General features: G+C 35.3%; 1 protein-coding gene across 5 annotated transcripts in view; it reads right to left on the bottom strand.

Annotated features, from left to right (window-relative positions):
- RAP1GDS1 (Rap1 GTPase-GDP dissociation stimulator 1) overlaps positions 1–16,772 on the bottom strand; it is a 149,077-nt gene that overhangs the window by 23,456 nt on the left and 108,849 nt on the right. For all 5 annotated transcript variants that reach the window (XR_009052698.1, XM_057727897.1, XM_057727896.1 and 2 more), the window contains 3 exons: positions 1,640–1,783; positions 1,039–1,170; positions 37–171 (listed from right to left, as the gene is read on the bottom strand). Coding sequence is in view for 4 of the 5 variants with exons in the window: in XM_057727897.1 (XP_057583880.1) it covers positions 37–171; positions 1,039–1,170; positions 1,640–1,783 (411 nt within the window). In the remaining variant the exon portion in view is untranslated. The remainder of the gene's footprint in view (positions 1–36; positions 172–1,038; positions 1,171–1,639; positions 1,784–16,772) is intronic.

The following is a 16,772-nucleotide window of genomic DNA, read 5'->3' as shown; positions in this document are numbered from 1 at the left end:
TCTCTTACATAGTTGGCTCCCATTCTTAAGTCTCACCTGGAATGGCTAGGTTTCTGAGGGCACTTAGTGCTGCATGCTGCACAGTTACATTTCCATCTTCTACATGTCTTTCCAGTAAATCCATAAGTTTTTCTACAATTCCATTGTCTACCATATGGATACAATTTCCATCTAAATAACAACAAAAAACATTTTTCCCTCTTTACAAATATCTATAAATATTTTGTAATACTGATGCCTGCTTATTATCTACATTAGGGAAAATGGGGCTATAGGAAAATAAAATGAATTCCATCTCCTACTCACATCAGATTTACAGATTTTTGTTTGTTTGTTTACTGAGTGAGAGGTCTGATTGTAAGATTCTTCAAATAGATAAAATTTTAAAAATTGGTCAAAAAAATCTCTAGCTGAGATCCTGATATATCAGAAGATGACAATACTCTAAATTTTGTTATCATGGCTGATATTTAAATTATTTTTTAAAGATAGAATTTCTGAAACATTTATAGAGCAGAGAGAATATTATCATGAACTGCTATTTACCCCCTATTTAGCTTTAATAATTATCAATATTTTGCCAGTTTAAATTTCATCATTAAGGAGTTAATGATGGTCCCAAAAAGAAGGAAGGAAAAATGGAATGTCATCTATTATAACATGCTATAACAACAGTTCATAAATTCAGATTATTAAATTCAAAATAAAATCACCAAGCAAAAGAGCATATCCTCCCAGATCAGATGTATATTAGACTGGGAGGTTTATTCATCTCTGAAGTACAGAGTACTCAAAAGAAGGACTTCATGATCACTATTCATGATCTTTAAATTATTAGAACTCAGTTGAATTGCATAAAATGTATAATTTGTTGAGAAAGTCACTATTAGTATTTCAGATTTCTGAAAAATTAAGGTAGTAGTATACACAGATACTGCATACGCATCTGAACTGTTCTAGGTATAGTATATGTTATGGCAAAGCAAAATTTTAAAATACAGAAGGTCTGATTTAATAAGGATGAACTAATATGCTTACCATTTCTGGCAAAATTTGCAATTGCCAATGCTCCAGCAAGCTGTAGCTGGTGGTTATTTGATGGAATCCAAGACAGTACCCTTTGAAACACATTACCTTTCCCTCCTTCAAATAATTTCTGCATGGATTCATCTAGAGGTAAATGCAACACATAAGAGGAAAATACTTTGAAGTAACACATCCATATTCCTAACTGAATATCCAATTGGGAAATCACATACTGATACTTCATTTATAATTCCTAAAGGGAAAAGTAATGATTCTTTTATAATAAACTTATAGTAAAGACTGGACAAAAGGGTTTAGAATTCTTCTAGTCTAAGTCCCAAGTAGCCATCTAGCTTTTAGTCCTTTGGTGCCACAGCTGTCTCTTCTATATGACAGCTTTTTCCATACTGGAAGATAGTAAAAACTCCTCTTTTCCAGGTTCATTATCTCTAGTTCTCTTCATGGTGTGTTTAAGGTTTCCAAATCATCACATCAACAGGATTAAATGTGACAGGAAAATAAGAAAATGCCTAATACAGTATTTATAAAAGAGATAATAAATTTTTAAAAATCTGACAATCATGTTCTTTCGTTGGCATAAATTACAACTCACCTCCAAGAAGTAATAAAACCATTAGATCTGAAGCAGTTTTGAGCTCAGCAATATCCTCCTCTTTGTCACTATCCACTTTCTGCTGAACAATCTCTAGTAGACATTCTACCAGGCCAGCTTCAACCAGCTGTAGTTTAATAGCATCTAAAGAATAATGTGAACAAAATAACCAAAATTTGAGATGAAACGGGAGTTCTGGTATAAGCAATTTATTGTGAATAATTTTAAGAAACCAAAAAAGTACATGATTTAGATAACACACCTTTGAAGATTTGAGTTTCAAAAGGAAGCATCTGACAGTGCAGCTTAAATACACAAAAGCTTTATTTCATTTTCTATTTGATATGATGTCACTTTCCACAATGTCTGGCAGCACCTAAACAAATTGATTCTCAGCTCTGAAGCAAGTAATACCATTCTACTGTTATTCTAGATATTATGCTTACATTTAAAAGGCAATACTATAAAATGTCCCACACTGTTTAAAATAAAACATACATAGCTGTTAGATAAAGTTAAAACACATCCACTAATGGAGTTTGAATACAAAGATATTGAAAAGAGGTATTAGTAAATGTCAAAGTATACCACAAGCATGTACATTTGGATTCATATTTGTACAGATGTTTTTTTCTAGGGCAATTAATTAATTTGTAACTTACTGAACTTAAAAAGTTATGTTTTTAAAAAGGGCTTCAGATTTTCATTAATTTGAAGCTTTCTTGGGTGATGGGCACATGGTGGTTCATTATACTATATTCTGTCTATATCCGATTAGGTTTTTAAATTTTCATAATAAAAGTTGAAAGAAAAAGTAACTTTCAAGTTTTCTGATGGATAACTAATGAATTTTACAGACAGAATTTACACCCCAATTATATTTTAAAAAATTATCTTCATAGCAAACTCTATGTACAGATCAAATAGATACTGTGTACACCACTAATATCTTAAATGTTCTTTCATTATAGGACTTGTTTCACTGAAGATTTTACATTTGCATCCATATCTGTCTCCCCCAATACAGCAGATATTATATATACCTCATTCATCTTTGTGTTTTAACCTAAATTGGCCAACTTAAATATTTTGGGTATATTTGATACTGCTTAAGATAAATGCTGATCAACTAACCTTAGAAATACATTTGCTACACATAAATTTTTTAATTTAAATTTTATTTTGCAGTTGGATTTTATTTTAGTCCTCAGTTTCCCTATGCACATATCTACAGCAATGGCAGTTTAAGCTTTTTATTTGGGAGAAACAAAGACTTTTTTTTCATACTTAAGACTTTTTCTTTCAGACAATTTTAATGTGTAAAAAATTGGCTTTTTCTATCACTAGGACCACTGATCTTTAGTACATTATTTCAGAATACATAGAATATTCAACCTGGAATATTGTTTTAAAAGGTACACTTGCACTCTGCCATGCTGAAAGTAGGGCGTTTCCTTGGTTACAGAATGATAGAAGTAGAAACATGTGGTGACTAGAATCGAAAGCCACAATGCAAAAGCCTTAAAAACTACAAAAAACCTTGAATTATACAAATCCCAGTTTAAATGTTGGAATCACTCTTCTTTGTGTACAAGGAAAACCAAGGATGATATGCTAAGGATAGTCCAGAAATAAGTTTTTAGAAGTATCATTCAATCCACTGCACAGTTATAAAACACAAGTGAAGATAGTGGAGTACAAAACAATAAGAAATAAAAACATCATTATTTTGAAATACTGCAAGGAAGTTTACAGGTCATTCTCTGGCATAAAATTGACTGAAGATCACAATAAAAAATTTCCTATTTAGCCAAACCACCAAATGAGATGAAAAATAAATTTCTTCCTAAAGAATACAATCTAAGGCATTCAGAAGATTTAAAATATGTCAAGATTAAAGTTTATAGATCTTTCCCCTCACAGTTTAACTGTAGTCACATATATATGTGGGAGGCGTAAAATGCCTTATTAAAAAGGATTAGCAAGGCATTTCGCCAAAGCAGACAGCCCAGCACACACTGATCAACACTATTCTGCCCAAGGACATCTATCTTTATCACCACCATTTGCATATGTAAGTACGTATATGTACATAAATGTATCATATATATACACACATATCTGTATAAATGTACATTTAAAAATCTTTTCTAAGTGGTGAAAAAAATTCCACAAATGCAATAGAGTGATTAAATATATGTACTCAATCGATTATTACTATTAAATGACCATGTAACTATCATCTAGATCAAGAAATTCACTGCCAACAACCCTGGGAGCCCCTCTGTGCATTACTTTTTCCTATCACATATCCCTCCCTTTCAAATCACTACTCTGATTTTTAAGGTAATCACATCCATACTTTTACAGTTTCACTAAATAATCATTCCTAAAAACTATAGTTAATTTTGGCTTTTTTGGAACTTCATATAAATGGAATCTTAAAATAGGTATTTTTGTGTTGGCTTTTTCCTTTTAATATAAAATTCAGAAGCAGTATCAGCAGTATTTCATCTTGTGGAACTGAAAACCACAGCCATAGAAAGACAGAGAAAATGAAAAGGCAAAAGACTTTGTACCAGATGAAGGGACAAGATAAAACCCCAGAAAAACAACTAAACGAAGAGGAGATAGGCACTCTTCCGGAGAAAGAATTCAGAATAATGATGGTGAAGGTGATCCAGGACTTTGAAAAAAGACTGGATGCAAAGATCAAAAAGTTGCAAGAAAAGTTTACCAAAGACCTGGAAGAATTAAAAAACAAACAAACAGAGATATGCAACACAATAACTGAAATGAAAAATATACTAGAAGGAACCAATAGCAGATTAACTGAGGCAGAAGGACGAATAAGTGACCTGGAAGACACAATGGTGATAATCACTGATGCAGAAAAGAATAAAGAAAAAAGAATGAAAAGAACTTTAGACAGCCTAAGAGACCTCTGGACAACGTTAAATGCACAAACATTCGCATTATAGGGGTCCCAGAAGGAGAAGAGAGAGAGAAAGGACCTGAGAAAATACTGGAGGAGATTATAGTTGAAAACTTCCCTAACAGAGAAAGGAAATAGCTACCCCAGTCCAGGAAGCACAGAGAGTCCCAGGCAGGAGAAACCCAAGGAGAAACACGCCAAGACATATAGTAGTAAAACTGACAAAAATTAAAGACAGAGAGAAGTTATTAAAAGCAACAAGGGAGAAACGACAAATAACATACAAGGGAACCCCCATCAGGTTAACAGCTGATTTCTCAGCAGAAACTCTGCAAGCCAGAAGGGAGTGGCACGATATATTTCAAGTGATGACAGGGAAGAAGCTACAACCAAGAATACTCTACCCAGCAAGGATCTCATTCAGATTTGATGGAGAAATCAAAAGCTTTACAGACAAGCAACAGCTAAGAGAATTCAGCACCACCAAACCAGCCCTACAACAAATGCTAAAGGACCTTCTCTAAGTGGGAAACATAAGAGAAGAAAGGGACCTACAGAAACAAAAACAAAACAATTCAGAAAATGGTACTAGGAACATACATATTGATAATTACCTTGAATGTAAATGGACTAAATGCTCCAACCAAAAGACACAGACTGGCTGAATGGATACAAAAACAAGACCCATATGTATGCTGTCTACAAGAGACCCACTTCAGACCTAGGGACACATACAGACTGAAAGTGAGGGGATGGAAAAAGATATTCCATGCAAATGGAAATCGAAAGAAAGCTGGAGTAGCGATACTCATATCAGATAAAATGGACTTTAAAATAAAAAATGTTACAATAGACAAGAAAGGACACTACATAAAGATCGAGGGATCAATTCAAGAAGAAGAGATAACAATGATAAATGTATATGCACCCAATATAGGAGCACCTCAATACCTAAGGCAAATGCTAACAGCTATGAAAGAGGAAATCGACAGTAACACAGTCGTAGTGGGGGACTTTAACACCCTACTTACACCAATTGACAGATCATCCACACAGAAAATTAATAAGGAAACACAAGCTTTAAATGACACAATAAATCAGCTGGAATTAAAAAAAAAAAATTAAAAAAATAAAATAAAATTCATCTACACTACTGGTTATAGCTGCCTTCATTCTTTCATAACTGTATATTTTTCCATAGTACAGATATACCGTAACTTACTTATTCTACTGTTAATGGATATGAGTTGTTTCCAATTATTCATTATTATAAAAAATGCTGTTATGAACATTCTCTTGATGGCTACTGGTGCACATGTACATCCACACTTCTGGGTATACACCTAACAGCAGAATTGTTGGATCACAGGGAACGCATATCTCTAACTCAGTAGATACTGTTCTCCAAATTGTACCAATTTACACTCCCAGCAGCACTTAATGAGTTTCCATTGTACCACACCTTTATCAACACTTGGTATTATCACTTTCTGGTGAGTATATAGTGGTATTTTGTTGTGGTTTTATTTTGCATTCCCTGATTTTTATTGAGTTGAGCATATTTTCATGTGTTTATTAGCCATTTGGATTTTATCTTTTGTCAGGTGCCTTCTCAAATTGTTTGCCCATTTTCCCACTGGGTTTTCTACAGTTTTCTTAATGATTTGAGGCAGTTTTTCTCTATATTGTACACATTAGCCCTCTGTTGGTTACATGTGTTGTAAAATAACTTCTCATCTACTGTCATGCTTTTCACTCTTAATGGTGTCCTTTCAGGAATGAAAGTTTTCACTTTTAAAATAACCAAATTTATCAATTTTTCCTTTATAGTTACAACTTTTAGTGGCTTAAAACTTTCTGTACTCCAAGGCTATGATGATATTCTCCTATCTCATCATTTTAAGATAAACTTTCTTGTTTCAACTTTCATAATCAGGTCAATAATCTATCTGAAATGAAATTTTAAAAATAGTATTAAGTGGGATTGTATGCGTGTCTCCAATTGTATTTTTTTCCCTTCCCAGCACCGTTTATTAAAGAGACTGTCCTTTCCATATAGTTTTCCAGTGACACCTGTTTTTCTTAGTGAAATAAACATCTACTAATGCATCCATTTGTTTCTGGGCTATCCTGTTCCACTGGTCTTCTTGTCCATCTTTCTTCAATGTCCTATAAATACCACATTGTCTTTTAAGTACTATAGTTTGATCAGAATGAAGTTTTATTATTGTTATGCAGTAAACCAGTTCTGCTACCTTACTCTCTTTCATAGTCTCTTGGTCTTTGGGACTTTGATGAGAATTGCAATAAATCTTCAGATTGGTATGGGGAGATACAACATCATTACAAAATCAAAGTTTCCAATCTATGAAAGTGATATAGCTTTACATTTATTTAGATTTTAATTTCTCTTGATGACTTTCTAGAGTTTTCTGCCAGAAGTCTTATACGTCTTCTATCAATCCATTCTTAAGTATTTTTTCCTTTTTCTTTCTTTTCTATTTTTTTTATTTTGCTATGCCACACTGCTTGTGGGATCTTATTTCCCTGCTCAGGAATCAAACCTGGGGCCCCGGCAGTGGAAGCATGGAGTTCGAACCACTGGACCACCAGGGAATTCCCTTAAATATTTCATTTTTTATACTATAGTAAACAATATATTTTTTTTTTAATTTTATTTTTTTTTGGGGGTACACCAGGTTCAATCAACTGTTTTTATACACATATCCCCATATTCCCTCCCTTCCTTGACGCCCCCTCCTCGATTCCCCCCCACCCTCCCTGCCCCAGTCCTCTAAGCCATCTTCCATCCTCGAGTAAACAATATATTTTTAAAAATGTATTCTTTGTTTTTCCTAGTATGTAAAAATACAATGCTTTGGGCTTTTAGATGTTTTTCTTTGTTTTGGCTGGCAACCCAACCAAATTTTAATTTTAAAAATTAATCTATATTCTTTTGTATTTTTGATATACATAATCATATCATCTATGAATAATGATAGTTTTATTTCATTCCTGTCTTGTCTTTGCTTCTTTTTTACTCTATAGCACTAGATAGTTCCTACAGTACAATAAGAAATAAAAATGGGGATGGCCCTTCTTATTCCCAATCTAAAAAGGAAATGCTTTTTGTTATACCACTGAGTATGATGATTTCTATAGGCTTCTGGTTATATATTCTTTTCATTCTCCTCTAGTGATGGTTTGCAAAGAGTTTTTAAAAATCATGGAAGGATGGTTAATCTTATAAAATGCTTTTTCTGAATGACAAGATCATATGATTTTTCTCCTTTAGTAAGTTGTAATGTGGTTAATTATATTGATTGCATTTGGAATACTAAACTACATTTCCAGAATAAATCCAATTTGGTATGATGATTCATTTTTTTTTTTTTTTAATTTATTTATTTATTTTTTTGGGCGGTACACCAGGTTCAATCATCTGTTTTTATACGCATATCCCCATCTTCCCTCCCTTCCTTGACGCCCCCCCCAAGCCCCCCCCACCCTCCCCGCCCCAGTCCTCAAAGGCATCTTCCATCCTCGAGTTGGACTCCCTTTGTTATACAACAACTTCCCACTGACTATTTTACAGTTGGTAGTTTATATATGTCTGTGTTACTCTCTCGCTTCGTCTCAGTTTCCCCTTCACCCCCCGCCCCCTCCCATACCTCGAGTTCTCCAGTCCATTCTCTGTATCTGCATCCTTGTTCTGGTCACTGAGTCCAACAGTACCATTTTTAGATTCCGTATATGTGAGTTAGCATACAATATTTGTCCTTCTCTTTCTGACTTACTTCACTCTGTATGACAGACTGTAGTTCTATCCACCTCATTACATATAGCTCCATCTCATCCCTTTTTATAGCTGAGTAATATTCCATTGTATATATATGCCACATCTTCTGTATCCATTCATTTGTTGATGGGCATTTAGGTTGCTTCCATGTTCTGGCTATCGTAAATAGTGCTGCAATAAACATTATGGTACAAGTTTCTTTTGGGATTATGGTTTTCTTTGGGTATATGCCCAGGAGTGGGATGACTGGATCATATGGTAGTTCTATTTTTAAGGAACCTCCAAATTGTTTTCCATAGTGGCTGTACCAATTTACAGTTCCACCAACAGTGCAGGAGAGTTCCTTTTTCTCCACACCCTCTCCAACATTTGTTGTTTCCAGACTTTGTGATGATGGCCATTCTGACTGGTGTGAGGTGATACCTCATTGTGGCTTTGACTTGCATTTCTCTGATGATTAGTGATGTGGAGCATCTTTTCATGTGTTTGTTGGCCATCTGTATGTCTTCTTTGGAGAAATGTCTATTTAGGTCTTCTGCCCATTTGTGGATTGGGTTATTTGCTTTTTTGGTATTAAGCTTCATGAGCTGCTTGTATATTTTGGAGGTTAATCCTTTGTCCGTTGTTTCATAGGCAATTATTTTTTCCCACTCTGAGGGTTGCCTTTTAGTCTTGTTTATGGTTTCTTTTGCTGTGCAAAAGCTTTTAAGTTTCATGAGGTCCCATTCATTTATTCTTGATTTTATTTCCATGATTCTAGGAGGTGGGTCAAAAAGGATGTTGCTTTGATGGATGTCATATAGTGTTCTGCCTATGTTTTCCTCTAGGAGTTTGATAGTGTCTGGCCTTACATGTAGGTCTTTAATCCATTTGGAGTTTACTTTTGTGTATGGTGTTAGGAAGTGTTGTAATTTCATTCTTTTGCATGTTGCTGCCCAGTTCTCCCAGCACCACTTATGGAAGAGGCTGTCTTTTTTCCATTGTATATTCTTGCCTCCTTTGTCAAAGATAAGGTGCCCATATGTGTTTGGGCTTACTTCTGAGTTCTCTATTCTATTCCATTGATCTTCCTTTCTATTTTTGTGCCAGTACCATACTGTCTTGATCACTATGGCCTTGTAGTATAGTTTGAAGTCAGGAAGCCTGATTCCACCAACTCCATTTTTCCTTCTCAAGATTGCTTTGGCTATTCGGGGTCTTTTGCGTTTCCATACAAATCGTAAGATTTCTTGCTCTAGTTCTGTGAAAAATGCCATTGGTAATTTGATCGGGATTGCATTGAATCTGTAAATTGCTTTGGGTAGTACAGACATTTTCACGATGTTGATTCTTCCAATCCAGGAACATGGTATGTCCCTCCATCTGTTTGTGTCGTCTTTGATTTCTTTCATCAATGTCTTAAAGTTTTCTGCATACAGATCTTTTGCCTCCTTAGGCACGTTTATTCCTAGGTATTTGATTCTTTTTGTTGCAATGGTGAATGGGAGAGTTTCCTTAATTTCTCTTTCTGCTCTTCCGTTGTTAGTGTATAGGAATGCAAGAGATTTCTGTGCATTAATTTTGTATCCTGCTAGTTTACTAAACTCATCCATTAGTGCTAGCAGTTTTCTGGTAGAGTCTTTAGGGTTTTCTATATATAATATCATGTCATCTGCAAAGAGTGACAATTTGACTTCTTCTTTTCCAATTTGGATTCCTTTAATTTCTTTTTCTTCTCTGATTGCTGTGGCTAACACTTCCAAAACTATGTTGAATAATAGTGGTGAGAGTGGACACCCTTGTCTTGTTCCTGTTCTTAGGGGGAATTCTTCCAGTTTTTCTCCATTGAGAACAATGTTGGCTTTTGGTTTTGCATATATGGCTTTTATTATGTTGAGGTAATTTCCTTCTATGCCCATTTTCTGGAGAGCTTTTATCATAAATGGATGTTGAACTTTGTCAAAAGCTTTTTCTGCATCTATTGAGATGATCATATGGTTTTTATCCTTCAATTTGTTGATATGATGTATCACATTGCTTGATTTGCGTATATTGAAGAATCCTTGCATCCCAGGGATAAACCCCACTTGGTCATGGTGTATGATTTTTTTAATGTGCTGTTGGAGTCTGTTAGCTAGTATTTTGTGGAGGATTTTTGCATCTATATTCATCAGTGATATTGGTCTGTAGTTTTCTTTTTTTGTGACATCTTTGCCTGGTTTTGGTATCAGGGTGATGGTAGCCTCATAGAATGAGTTTGGGAGTGCTCCGCCTTCTGCAATATTTTGGAAGAGTTTGAGAAGGATAGGTGTGAACTCTTCTCGAAATGTTTGATAGAATTCGCCTGTGAACCCATCTGGTCCTGGGCTTTTGTGTGTTGGGAGATTTTTAATCACTGCCTCAATTTCCGTACTTGTGATTGGTCTGTTCATGGTTTCTATTTCTTCCTGGTTCAGTCTTGGAAGATTGTATTTTTCTAAGAATGTATCCATTTCTTCCAGGTTATCCAATTGATTGGCATATAGTTGCTTGTAGTAGTCTCTCATGATCTTTTGTATTTCTGAGGTGTCCGTTGTGACTTCTCCTTTTTCATTTCTAATTCTGTTGATTTGCATCTTCTCCCTTTTTTTCTTGATGAGTCTGGCTAATGGTTTATCAATTTTGTTAATCTTCTCAAAGAACCAGCTTTTAGTTTTATTTATTTTTCTTATGGTTTCTTTCCTTTCTTTTTCATTTATTTCTGCTCTGATCTTTATGATTTCTTTTCTTCTGCTCACTTTAGGGTTTCTTTGTTCTTCTTTCTCTAGTTGTTTTAGGTGTAAGGTTAGGTTGTTTATTCGATCATTTTCTTGTTTCTTAAGGTAGGACTGTATTGCTATAAACTTCCCCCTTAGAACTGCTTTTGCTGCATCCCATAGGTTTTGGGTTGTTGTGTTTTCATTGTCATTTGTTTCTAGATATTTTTTGATTTCCTCTTTGATTTCTTTAGTGATTCCTTGGTTGTTTAAGAGTGAATTGTTTAGCCTCCATGTGTTTGTCTTTTTTGCAGTTTTTTTTCCTGTAATTGATATCTAGTCTCATGGCGTTGTGGTCTGAGAAGATGCTTGATATGATTTCAATTTTCTTGAATTTGCTGAGGTTTGATTTGTGACCCAAGATGTGATCTATCCTGGAAAATGTTCCATGTGCACTTGAGAAGAATGTGTAGTCTGTCGTTTTTGGATGGAATGTCCTATAAATATCAATTAAGTCGAGATAGTCTAATGTGTCATTTAAAGCTTGTGTGTCTTTATTTATATTCTGTTTGGATGATCTGTCCATTGATGTAAGTGGGGTGTTCAAGTCTCCCACTATTATTGTGTTACTGTCGATGTCCCCTTTTATAGCTGTTAGCATTTGCCTTATGTATTGAGGTGCTCCTATATTGGGGGCATAGATATTTACCATTGTGATATGTTCTTCTTGGATGGATCCCTTGATCATTATGTAGTGTCCTTCCTTGTCTCTTTTAATAGTCTTTACTTTCAAGTCTAATTTGTCTGATATGAGTATTGCTACTCCAGCTTTCTTTTGACTTCCATTTGCATGGAATATCTTTTTCCATCCCTTTACTTTCAGTCTATATGTATCCCTTGGTCTGAAGTGGGTTTCTTGTAGGCAGCATATAGAAGGGTCTTGTTTTTGTATCCATTCAGCCAGTCTGTGTCTTTTGGTTGGAGCATTTAGTCCATTTACATTTAAAGTGATTATTGACATGTGTGTTCCAATTACCATTTTCTTAATTGTTTTGAGTTTGTATTTGTAGGTGTTTTCCTTTTCTTGTGTGTCCTACTTAGAGAAGTTCCTTTAGCACTTCTTGTAAGGCTGGTTTGGTGGTGCTGAATTCTCTTAACTTTTGCTTGTCTGGAAAGCTTTTGATTTCTCCCTCAAATCTGAATGAGATTCTTGCTGGGTAGAGTATTCTTGGCTGTAGGTTTCTCTCTTTCAGGACTTTCAGGATATCCTGCCATTCCCTTCTGGCCTGCAGAGTTTCTGTGGAAAGGTCAGCTGTTATCCTGATGGGTTTTCCCTTATATGTTGTTTGTTGCTTTTCTCTTGCTGCTTTTAATATTTTTTCTTTGTGTTTAATTGTCGTTAGTTTGATTAATATGTGTCTCGGTGTATTTCTCCTTGGGTTTATTCTGTATGGGACTCTCTGTGCTTCTTGGACTTGGTGAATTATTTCCTTTCCCATGTTGGGGAAGTTTTCCACTATAACCTCTTCAAATATTTTCTCAGACCCTTTCTTGTTTTCTTCTTCTTCTGGGATGCCTATAATTCGAATGTTGGTACGCTTAATGTTATCAGTGACGTCTCTGAGACTGTCTTTTAATCTTTTTATTATTTTTTCTTTTTCCTGCTCTGTGGCAGTTATTTCCCCCATTTTATCTTCCAATTCACTTATTCGTTCTTCTGCCTCAGTCATTCTGCTGGTTATAGCATCTAGAGTATTTTTAATTTCAGTTATTTTGTTATCCATTGCTGTTTGTTTTTCTGAGTTCTTATGAACTGTTTCTTGTACTTTCTCTATTTTGTTATCGAGATTTTGTATCATTTTTACTATCATTACTCTAAATTCCTTTTCAGGCATTTTTCCTATTTCCTCCTCATTTATTTGGTCTTGTGGGTTTTTTTCTTGCTCCTTTGCCTGCATGGTGTTTCTTTGTTTCCTCATGGTTGTCCAAACTTTTGGGGTTGCTTGTCCTTGGGTTTTTTTGCGTTATTCTGTGACCAGCAGAGGTTCCTTTATTGTTTGTGTGTAAGCCTTGGTGTGTGGGGAGGGAGAGGGTACAACAGTGGCTCCTTCTCCTGGGAGGGAGTGAGCAGTGGCGCACTGATGTCTCAGTCAGGCTTGGAGGTGCCTGTTGCAGAGGGCGCCGGTGGCTCAGGCGTAAACAGAAAGTCTTAGAGTTGGGCCTCTCTCGGGGGTTTTTTTTCTTTTCTTTTTTTTTTTTTTTTTCCTCTCGGCAGCCTCCCTGCTGCTGGCGTTGCAAGGGGTTTTAATCTAGCCCCACCCGAGTGCCTGAGGGTACTTGTTATCCCTGAGCGCCTTAGGTGGCCCGCAGGGCGTCTCTCCACTGCCTGTTGCAGAGGCGCGGAAAGAGAGAGAGAGGCTATGTGCGTGGCTCCTCCCAGCCGCCAGTGAGCCTGCAGCCTCTAGCCGCCATCATGGCCGGGCAGCTCTCAGGAACGGGCACTCCTCTCCGCGGGCCTCCTCCCTCCTGTCCTCTCGGTCCGTCACCCTACTGGCAACAATGTTTCCCACACTGAACCAGCTCTCCTGCTCCCACACTCCCGCTCCTGGACCCTCCGTTCAGCTGCGGATCGATGTCTTGGTCCGGGAACGCTGAGCTGCGCTGCGGACCCTCCGAATGTTTCTCACTCCCTCCCGTCTGCCACAGCTCCGCCGCTTCACCCTCTTTGAGCCCTCGTAGATGCCTCCCTACCGGCTATGTCGGGCTCCCCGCAGTCCCATCCGGTGTCCAAGGCCGTCTGCTGGTGTTCAGCTGTTTCTCTGTGAGAATTACTGCGTCCTTCCGTGCATTCCCAATGCATCTGTGGGGAGGGATGCACTCCACGTCTCTCTACTTCGCCGCCATCTTTAATTCCCCTGATGATTCATTTTTAAATATATTATTGGATTTTGTTTGCTAAAAGTTTATGGGAATTTTGGATCTATGTTTATGGTCAGACTGGCCTTTAATTTTTATTCTTGTATTGTCTTTGTCGGTACTTTATTAGCTTAACAAAATACACTGGTGAGTATATTTGCTTTTTCTACTTCCTGAAAAAATTTAAAATAAGATACTCAGCTTTTCTAGTATATGTCATCCATACTTGAAAATGTATTGGCATCAAATTTTCATAACATTCTCCTAATATTGTAAAATCTATAGTGAGATCTCTGTTTTCTTGATTTTGGTTATTTGTGCTTTCTCTCTCCTTTTTTCATGATTAATCTTACTAGGGATTTACCAGTTTTATGATGTCTTTTCAGACTCAACATTGGCAAGTATATGCTCATATTGCATTACAGATATTCTATCTTATTTACTTCAGTTCCTGTATTTCCTTCCTTCTACTGTACTTTCTTTGGGTTTTATTTATGTTTTCCCTCTCTCAATTCCTAAGGTTAATACTGAGTTCATTGATTTTAGCTTTTCTCCTTTTCCATTATATTTATTTAAAGTAAAAAAAACAAAAACCAAAAAACAAAACTTCCTTTAAGTATGGTTTTACCTATATCATACAAGATTTGAGATAGTGTTCTTAATTTTATTATTAGAAAAAAATTCTAATTTTCTTCATGATTCTTCTTTGACCTCTGAGGTATGTGAAGTGTATTTCTTAATACCCAAACATACAGGGATTTCCTAGTTATCTTTTTATTATTAGTTACTATTTAAATTCACTTAGATCAGAGAACATACTCTAAGATTGCAATTCTTTGAATTTTTCTCCATGATAAGTATACATGTTTTAAATCTTTCATATGTAATTGAAAAGAAAGGGCTCTGAAGCAGGGTGCAGTGTTCCAAAATATGTCCATTAAATCAATTTCCTTAATTATGTTGTTCACATTTTCTATATTCCTATTAGTTTAATCTGTTTGTTCCATAATGATTTTTGTGGATCTTTAGGGTGCCGCATAGTTCTGAATATCTTTGCTTCATATCTTTTGAGATAATGTGTATTTTTATAGTTTTCAAGTGAATTGGACCTTTTATCATGATAGAGTCACCTTTATCTCTAGCAAGTCTTTAAATATTAAAGTCTATTTTATCTGATATTAATATGACTACCTCAGCCTTTTTAAGGTTTGAATGGTATATTTTTTTCAGCCTTTTTAATCTCAATCTTTTAAATCTACTCATATTTAAGAAGTGTTGCTTGTTTAAAAAGTATAGTTGGTTTTTTAAAATTCAGTTAACAACTGGTTTTTTAACTAAAGCATTCAGGCCACAGACATTTAATCTAATTACTGAAATACTGTGTCATAAATCTAGCATATTTTTTCTGCCCTATTTTAACCCCTGTTCCATGTCCCCTTTTCTCTCTGCTCTTCTGTTAATTAGGATTGATGGGGTATTTAAAAAAAAAATTTCCATAAATCCTTCCATTAGTTACATAGATACACATTGGTTTTAAAAATTATTTTAGTTCACCTTAAAATTTGATATCATTTATTAATCAGAATCTACTAGTGCTTTCTTCCAGATAATACAAGGGTCTTGGGACTCTAACTACTTTTACCTCCCTCCAGATTTATATATTCATTTTGTGGTATATTTTAAATTATATACATATACACTTTAAACTTAACACAATGAATTATTTTTATTATTTTATATATTCAATGTTCATAAGTTTACATAATTTAGTTTTTGTTTGTTTGTTTTGTTTCTTTCTCCTCCCTCGTGGCTATAACCTTCCTACTGGAATCATTTTCCTTTTATCTAACAAACACCCTTTATAATTTCCTTTAGCGAGGGTATCTTGGTGGTGAACTTTCAGTTTCTAATCTGAAAATATCTTCATTTTGCTTTCAGTTTTGATGGATATCTTCACTGGGTTTAGAATTTTAGGTTGAATTTATTCTCTTTCAGTACATAGAAGATGTTTGTCATCTGGCTTTCATTGCTACTATTGAGAAGTTAGCTGTCAAACTTTTGCCTTTTTTAAGGTAATCTAGTTTTTCCTGGCTACTTTTAAGATTTTCTTTCTTTCTTTTTTTTTTTTTTTCAATTTCAAAGATGTATCTAAATGTGTATTTCTTTTTATGAGGTTTTAAATTCATTAGGCTTCTTGAATCTTTGATCTCTTTCATAATTTCTGGTAAGGACTCTTGCCAAAATTTCTTCAAACTTCTGCCCTCCCATCTGCCCTCCTTCTGGGACTCCAAAAAATCTATGAGACCCTGTCACTTTACAATCTGTACCTCTTATCCTCTTTTATGTATATTGGTTCTTTCATTTCTCTGTATTTCATTCTGGACTTCCTTCCAATCTATCTTCCAGCTCACTGGTTCTCTAATTCAACTATATTTAGGTTCCTAATTTTGGTTGTATTTTTCAGTTCAGGAATTTCCAATTGTTTCTTTTCCAAATCTGTTATTGCACTTTTTATAGTTTCTAGTTTCCTCCTAAAATTTTCAACTCTTTGAACATAATAAGCATACCTGTTTTGAGTCAATGTCTAATAATTCCAGTATCTGGAGATTTGCTGCTGTTGCCTGTCCTTTGTGCTGATTCTTGCTTACAATGTCTTGTCTCCTCATGTGTCTGGTCCTCTTTGATTATGTGCTAGACACTGTACTTGAAAAATTATTTATATGGGATGGTTTGTTTACTCTGGTTCCCTCTCATTGCTAGAGTATATCC

This window comes from Hippopotamus amphibius, chromosome 3 (genome assembly GCF_030028045.1).
Source record: "Hippopotamus amphibius kiboko isolate mHipAmp2 chromosome 3, mHipAmp2.hap2, whole genome shotgun sequence".
NCBI classification, from domain to species: Eukaryota; Metazoa; Chordata; class Mammalia; order Artiodactyla; family Hippopotamidae; genus Hippopotamus; species Hippopotamus amphibius.
Note: the sequence above shows the minus strand (reverse complement) of the source record. Positions and strands in the feature narration are given on the sequence as shown.